The sequence below is a fragment of the Chiloscyllium punctatum genome, chromosome 16, assembly GCF_047496795.1.
Source record: "Chiloscyllium punctatum isolate Juve2018m chromosome 16, sChiPun1.3, whole genome shotgun sequence".
Lineage (NCBI taxonomy): Eukaryota > Metazoa > Chordata > Chondrichthyes > Orectolobiformes > Hemiscylliidae > Chiloscyllium > Chiloscyllium punctatum.
Genome location: NC_092754.1, coordinates 25,771,200 through 25,779,412, shown reverse-complemented (window position 1 = coordinate 25,779,412; position 8,213 = coordinate 25,771,200). Strand labels below are relative to the sequence as shown.

Below are 8,213 nucleotides of genomic sequence, written 5' to 3'. Positions count from 1 at the left end.
CTGCAGTGGGTACCAATACAAAGTAGGTTAGCATGGTTCAAGTCAGGTTTCTGAACCTCTCAGAAAGTTCCTTTGATTTCAGGTGATAACTGAAAAGAATAGAATGTTTATTGTCTTAATAAATGGCTTTGCTTAAAACAGAGCTTCCTAATCTAGCAAGAAACTAGGTACTGAGGTACCATCTGAGTCATAGCATCCACCAGTGTTTGACTGCATGTGTGTGTTTTAATTCTGCATCTGAATGTTAGCATGTTTCTGTCTGCATGTGTCACACACTACATGTATTTGTATGCCTCTCCAAGTATGTAGCTGCATCAATGACTGTCTGCACATGTATGTGTGTAAGAGTATGTATAACTGTGCATATCTCTCCACATATTAGTTTACGTAAAACATTGATGATTCTCAATTAACACCTCTCCTCATCACCTTCCCCAACCCAATTTCCCCCTACCTCCCCCCACACCCCCCACACCCCACCTCTGCTGGCAACACCCCCACCCCCCCAAAAAAAGCCCCACGATTACAGAGACTCCTTGGAAGTGCCAGTAATGAATAAAATACAGAGCCAATAAGGGGAAAAGGGCTCTTGAAAAAAATGTCTCTTCAGCACCATCAAACGAATGAAATAATTTCATGTGTCATGTGAACTACTAAATGTTATCTACTAAGGTACTTGATGTTTTGTATGATGCTGCAATCTCTGTTCCAGTCAGGAACTTGTCCGGCTTCTTCTTGAAGGTAGACAGAGAATCAGCAACCACTACGTCAGCCTTCAGTGCATTCTACAGGTTTACTGCTTTCTGGAGGGAAAAAAAAGACCTGCATCACATCCATTCTTGTCTCCCTCTGGCAAAATTTAAACTCATGTCTCATGCTCCTCCTCAGACTGCAGAGAAACAGACCATTCGGTCCAACTTGTCCATGTTGAACAGATATTCTACATTAATCTAGTCCCATTTGCCAGCTTTTGGCCCATATCCCTCTGAATCCTTCCTGTTCATGTACCCATTCAGATTAAATGTTGTAACTGTACCAACCTCCACCATCTCCTCTGGCAGCTCATTTCATTCCATTCCATACACACACCATCCTCTGTGTGAAAAATATGCCCCATATGTCCCTTTCCAATCTTTCCCCACTCACCTTAATGCCCCCTTGTTTTGGACTCCCCTCCCCTGGGGAAAAGACCTTGGTTATCCATGCCTGTCTTGATTTTATAAACCCCTAGAAGGTCAGCCCTCAGCCTCTGATGCTCCAGTGAAAATAGTCCCTGTTTTTAGAGATCTCTATTACATCATCTTTAAATTTACACTTCTCTACACAAATAATAGGTTATTGAGGATATCTGAGCAACTGTAGTTCTGAAGGCCAGGAATCATTTTCACTGCTCTTCTATGGTTATTTTCAAAGCCAATATATCACTCATTACAATATCAACTAACCATAATATTCTGTATAAGGTCTAGCCAACAGTCTGAATGCTTCTGTGTTTGTAGACAAAGATTTGTAAGATTGCATGTTCCCATGTTTGTATACGTCTCTCTCTCTCTCTCTGAATACATATTTCTGTGCAGATATTTGTAAGGTTCAGGAATGAGTGCAAGTCTAACAACCCTGAAAGCAGCTTCAACACACCAATCCAGGGCAGAGCAATCCACCTGATAGGAATCCCGTGCAGCACCTTAAACATTTACAGACTCCAGCACCAGTGCACATTTGCAGCAGTGTGTCTCAGCCAGAAGAATCACATCTGATGTACCAAGGCTTGTTCAACAACAGCTCCCAAACCACTGACCTCTATCATCTGGAAGGACAAGGGTAAAAGGGCCCTGGGAATTCTAAGTAACTGCCCAAGTCAAACACAATCCACATTTAGAAATAGACAACTTTATTGTTGCTGGGTCAAACTCCCGGAACCCCCAATCTAACAGTACTGTACCCTCATCATATGGACTACAGCCTGTTCAAGCAGCCAGTTCACGAACTCCACTTTCTCAAGGAGAATTCAGGATGAGTAATGAATATAGGCCCTGCCAGCATGCCTACACTGTTCAATGAATGAAAAGTACAAATGTGCCGAGGTAAGTGTGTGTATTTATATTATCTTTATAGGTGTATCTTTCTGTGGGTGCCTCACTTTTTATGTGTTTGTCTCTATGACAGATGGGAAAATGTAGTTTAGTGACGTCAGTAGTATTGAAAGAGAGGGCTAATTATTCCTCAAATGAGTTTTTGAGACTGAATGGTTTTTTTTTTGTAAAACAGCTATAGTTTGACATTTATCTTCTTTCAAATGTACGTGGTTTGGGATCTACTTAGGAATTATTTTGTCCTCATCTCTTTCCGAGCACGATTTGAGCTTTCGCTGAATAGGGAAGATCATCAGAACAGCCCAATTACTTTGAGTTATAACAATTATGTGGGTCTGTATGTGGACATCTGGTAATGTTAACGTCAGGCTCCGATGTGATGAGCACAATGATAAAGTAATCTATCAACACTTTCTAGACTCGAACTTGAACTGTGGCCATTTGGGCAAAGTACTGGAGGGTGTGAACGAAAGGACAGCGGGAAGCCAGACCCTTCGCGAAAGCAGGGGAAGCAAAAGGAGGAAAACAAAATCGTCAGAAGCACTGGTTCAAAGTGACACTGGCACCGACTGCTACAGGGGAATTGGATGCTGCACTGATACAGAGAGGTGCATTCGGAAAGGGTAGACCAATAAGGATTAGTTGGCAGTGTGGGACTGGGTGAAACAGAGATATCGTTTGATGAGATTGAGTGTTCTGATGGAAAACTGGAACTAGGTGGTTTAAGCTGGAGTGGGACTGTGCAATACGGGTGTGGCTGCTGGGTACATGGAACTGAAAAGGATACAGTGCACGCAGGCTATTCGGCCCAACAAATCCATGCCAGTGTTTACGTTCCACTTGAGCTTCCTCCCATATTTCTCCATCGAAATCGATAATCGCTCACTTGGACCTGGGTTTTGTATCAAGTGTGAGGGGCACTGGGACTGGGTAATGCAGGGGAAGGGGCGGAGCTGTGGAAGTCACCTCTCCAAGGTTCGACCCAATTCAGACGCTAATCTCCTGAAACTAAAAAGAAGGCATGGCAACAGAAGCGCCCAACGGGTCTTTAAACCGTGAGCCCGCCTGGGAATCCAATGCAGACGCTGCCTGTTGGCACTGAGTCTTTGGAAAGGGCAGGACTCCGGGAGTTTTTGGGGGGCGTTTTGCCTCGCTTCGCTGCGTGGACACGGCGTGTGGCTGCAACGATCCTTGTACTTCAGGAATTCGGTTTAAGAAAGGAACATCCAGCCAAGGCACGACGCTGGGAGCTGTGTGTGAGAGTGAGGAGGGTGGGTGTGGGGGTCTGTGTGTACCTGACCGTGGAGGGGAGGAGAGCTCCCAGTTTGAGGGGAGTTTGAGTCCAGTGTGTGTGTGTATGTGTCTGTTTCTTCATCCCAAGGACATCAGGTGGACTGAAAGTCAAGGCAGTGACATCACTGAGAGGCTGGCTGCACTCACTCTCTCAGGCGAGCGGCAGCTACAAGGAGAAAGCAGCAGCTCCAGAGGGAGGGAGGGAGAGAGAGAGAGAGACCCCCCTCCCCCTCATACAAACACACACACACACACATACACACACACGGGAGAGAGGAGGCGCTGGCGGAACCCCTAGGCTGGAGGATGTGAGTGAGACAGAGTGAGAGAGAGCGGAGGCTCGGTGCCTTTCCTCGCCCCCTTTACCCCCAGGGCTCCGGGAGGCAGGATGCTGCTCCTGCTGCTGCCGCCGCTGCTGCTGCTTCTGCGCTGGGGCGAACCCCGGCTCCAGGACGGGGACGCGCTGGTCGGCAGCTCCTGGAACACCAGCCGAGCCGGGCTGCTCAGAGCGCGGGCAGGAGCAGCAGGGGAGACCGGGGCGCCGAACAACAGCGAGCCGGAGCCGCAGGAGGAGACGGGCAGCGGCCTGGAAGACAGCACTTGCGCCTACAAGGTGCTGCTGAACGGGAGAGGAGGAGGAGGGGGCAGGATCTGCTTCAGGAGCACGGACAGCGGGTTCCGCTGCGGCCCGGGGAGCTGCCGGGTGTACCGCTCGGGCCCCTGGCTGGTGGCGAACGTCCTGGCGAACAGCAGCGTCTTCCTGCAGTGGCGGCCGCGGAGCGTGCGCCACCTTCGGGGCTTCCAGCTGAACTGCAGCTGGAGCGGCCTCTACACCCAGTTCCAGTGCGACAGCGTGCAGCTCGGGGTCGCCTGCCGCGACTACCTGCTCAGCAGCGTCCACGACAGCGTGGAGTACCGCATCTGCCTGCACACCCTGTACAGCGGCCGGAGGGACGAGGAGTGCCTGCAGTTCCGCGCCGAGCCCGCCGGCATGCAGGACATTGTCATCGCCATGACCGCCGTCGGGGGCTCCATCTGCGTGATGCTGGTGATCATCTGCCTGTTGGTGGCCTACATCACCGAGAATATCATGCACCCCGCCTTCGGCCGGCCTTCCGCCAAGCGGGCACGTGAGGAGCACCGGCTCGCCACCTCATAATTTACACCCCCCCCCCCCCCCCCCCCGTTTTATAGACAGGAGCCAACCAACCAAAAAACAAAACCAACAAAAAAAACACCAAACTTTTTCAGGAGCAGCCATCAAAAGTAGCCAGGAGGAGAAAGTGCACCTGGAATCAGCCCTCTCTCTGCAGTTTGAGGAGGGACGGGGAGACACACACACACACACGGTCTGCTGGCCCCTTGCCTTTCCCAGAAGGGATCTGTCTGCAACGTCTGGACTCCAGGGGTGATGAAGGTCGACAGACACAGACGGACGGCTCTACATTTGAGTTGGAATGAACACTGGGAGCCAGCTGGAGTTGGCCCCTTGCTGTGTCCCACTTCAAAAGTGACTTCCTCCCCCTTTTCGGTGTCAAGGCGACCTTGGAAACGCTGACCGCCCGGAAGGAGCGGACTGCAATCGCTCTCGGACACGAAGAAGCACAACCGATAACACGAGAGACCGTTTATCTCCTGTTCGGATCAAATTCTGTTCGACTCGTGTGTGTGTTTTTTTTTAAAGATTTAAGTTCTATTTCAGAGAACAGAATCTGTCCCATGTAAATGTACAGGTACCGTTCGAGGGGAATAAAGTCCGAACATTGACTTGTATGCGCTTTGTACCCAGTATCCGGCTGTTTTCAAACTGAAGGGGTCGAGGTTTGACTATTTCTGGTGTTGCACGGCTGCAATTGTGTCGGATTGATGGGCTTGGGAGGAGGACAAGGTGAGGCAGACCAGGAGCACGGCCGCACACATTCCGCAATCTGCGGGCGACAGGGGAGGATCTCGATACTGAGCGTACAGGCATCAGAGACACAGGCCAGGCACTCACTGAGCAGATATCAAAACCAACACCGGAAAGTTGCTTAGAGAAGGAGGGATAGAAAATGGGACCATAGCGGAAGAGAGAGAGAGAGAGAGCACATAAAACAATCCAGAACTTGCTGGAGAAACTCCAGCAGGGAAAATAACATCAACTTTTCCCGTCCAGCTGATGGATGCAGCCAGACCTGCTGAGTTTCTCCAGCAATTTCTGGTTTTGTTTGATTCACAGTATCCGCGCGTCTTAGTTTTGTTTGAAAGCGGAAGGAATCCACAACCCGAATACCGGGCGCTGAGTAAATTTCGCTGAGCGCATTGACAACGTGGGAAACAGTGTAAGGGAGCGAGCAGCGAGGGTCAGAGAACAATACAGCGCAGAACAGTCAGAGACTCAGGATAGATTCTTTCTGCACGTTTACAAATCCCAACTTTCCCAGTCTCGGCGCAGAGACTCACACTGTTAGTGACAACCAGCAGAGTCTGACACTGGGGCTATGTTCCGGGAAAAGGGGTGGGGAGGGGAATGGACTACCGAGTTTCATTCTTTTCGTTTCCGGGAAATCTGAACGAAAATTTAATCTAAACCCGAGGAAACATCTGAACTCCGTGTTTAAAATACAATTCTCCAGTGGCTCACGGGAGAGAGTGACAGCTCTGATTCAGGACAAGGATCCCGGAATTTCACTGAATTTCTTGCAGATTTAGTCACTTTTGATACACTGTTGATGTAAATGTGGCGTATTCTCTGGTTTCCTGGCAAAGTGGGAGGAAGGTTGGACAGAGTTTCCCTTTTACACTGCGGGCAGAGTGAGCCGGTCAGAAACGGGGAAAATAAACGAGAAATTAATCCTGGGATTGGCAGACGGTCGGGACGAGAGAAACCCGAGGTGATGAGCGAAAGCGCGAATGTGATCCTAATGATAGAGCTAGAGTCATCCCGCACGGAAACAGACCTTTCGGCCCAACCAGTCCATGCTGACCATAATCCCAAACTAAACTAGTGCCACCTGCCTGCTCCTGGCCCATATCCCTCCAAACCTTTCATGAACGGATCCAAATGTTTTTGTTTAAACGTTGTAACTACCCGCACTCGTCACTTCCTCAGGAAGTTCATTCCACACACGAACCACCCTCTGTGTAAAAAGTTGACCCTCAAGTCTTTTTCAAATATCTCTCCTACCATAGGGAAACGACAGCTACCATTAACTCTATACCTCTCATTGTCTTATAAACTTCTATCAGGTCACCTCCGAATCTTCTGCGCTCCAGTGACAAAAGTCACAGCCTACCCATTTCTTATAGTTCAAACCTTCCCTACCAGGCGGCATTCTGGTGAAGCTCACCTGCACCCTCTCCAGTTTGATCATCTCCTTCTGGGACACCAGATCTGCACACAGTATTCCAGAACAGGCCTCCTGTTTTGCTGAGCGACACAATACCAAGATTTTCAAATAACAAAAACTGTACAGTGTTTACTGCAAGCCAAGCGCCCATTCAGCCCATCGGTTCAGCCTATCCAGTCCCATTTTCCAGCTCGCAGCCCTGATTTCTGTGGCGATATATTTCTGGATCCAGATTATGCCTGAACCTCCTAATTTGACAGTTTTTCTCTCTCTCTGTCAGTGCAGGAGAGGCTATGTGCGGAGATCTTTGGGGATCTGGTTCAATATCTGGTACCAACACCATCAATCTCCCTCCACATTTATTATATTGGAACTTCTAAACGGATAAAGTTTCCCGTTGTTGGAATCCCAGCATTAACTCTCAGCGGTGAAATGATTTTCAAAAATCATTCTAACTGAAATTATGTTTCTTTGAGACGATTTTGTCCCTGCGGAGACGGATAATAAAGTGTCATCCTTAAAATGACTGGTTTGTTAAAAGAGTGGCGTTCGTTAATATTTGATTATTGTGCGGTCTTTTTGTATAAGAGTTGATATTTTATGATGCATGCAAAGCCGCGGCAGATTTTACTGCTTTCAGACTGACTGCCCCAGGGGGTTAATCACTTCCCGAAGCCTAAAGTTTTTAATTCATGTGTAGTGTTAAACATTCGAAGCAGCGTTTAGCAACGAGGAGAGAGTCTTCTGTGGACAATGCGCGTTATCGATGCAGCCGAATGCAAGTGTTGGTAAATGAGAAGACTAGGAAGTCCAATGGTCTGATTTGCAGAAGAATATGTGGCTGGCGGAGAAAGCGGGCGGTGATGTCTCCAGGTAGACAACAAAGGATTTACCAAATGGACATAAAGAGGAAGCAAACGAGATTCCATATGAAGAGATACCTATACACCTGACGGTGTCAATCAACTGATGGTGAAAAGTGATCTCAGGATTAATAGGATTGGGGCTCAAATGGCCAATCTCTGAGGGGCTACAGTCAATGCAAGCATTAGAATACCGACTGCAGGGTTCAACAGGAACACAAGCAGAAATTGCTGACCAAACTCAGCATATCTGGCAGCATCGGAGGAGAAAGAAATAGTTAATTTTGGAGTCCAGTTCTGAAGAAGGGTCACTGGACTCGAAACGTTAACTAGTTTCTCTCTCCACGGAGGCTGCTTGACCTGCTGTTTCTTTTATTGGTTTCAGATCTGCAGGGTTTTTTTATTACAGAGGTAATGGACCCATTGTAATGCAGTGGTACGGCCCTTAGCTCTGAGCCAGGAGACCCGGGTCCAGGTCCCACCTGTTCTAGGGGTATGTCATAATACCTCTGAACAGATTGATTAAAAAGACTCTCGAGCTAAACGGGACAGTACACGTTCAAGTCATCCATACCAAACTGTGCTGAGCTCTGGTCAGCTTGCTCCTGGAGTTCCTGAGTCTGTTTCAGAGGGAG

General features: G+C 48.5%; 1 protein-coding gene across 1 annotated transcript; it reads left to right on the top strand.

The window, feature by feature from the left end:
* The first annotated feature begins 3,383 nt into the window (after positions 1 to 3,383).
* fndc10 (fibronectin type III domain containing 10) lies at positions 3,384 to 5,159 on the top strand. The gene has a single exon (XM_072586509.1). The coding sequence runs from the start codon at positions 3,775 to 3,777 to the stop codon at positions 4,543 to 4,545; it is 771 nt and encodes a 256-aa protein (XP_072442610.1). The 5' UTR covers positions 3,384 to 3,774; the 3' UTR covers positions 4,546 to 5,159.
* The last annotated feature ends 3,054 nt before the right edge of the window (positions 5,160 to 8,213 follow it).

Bases quoted from the DNA above. Each gene is read 5' to 3' on its own strand.
- fndc10 (XM_072586509.1), top strand. From the start codon at position 3,775: ATGCTGCTCCTGCTGCTGCCGCCGCTGCTGCTGCTTCTGCGCTGGGGC.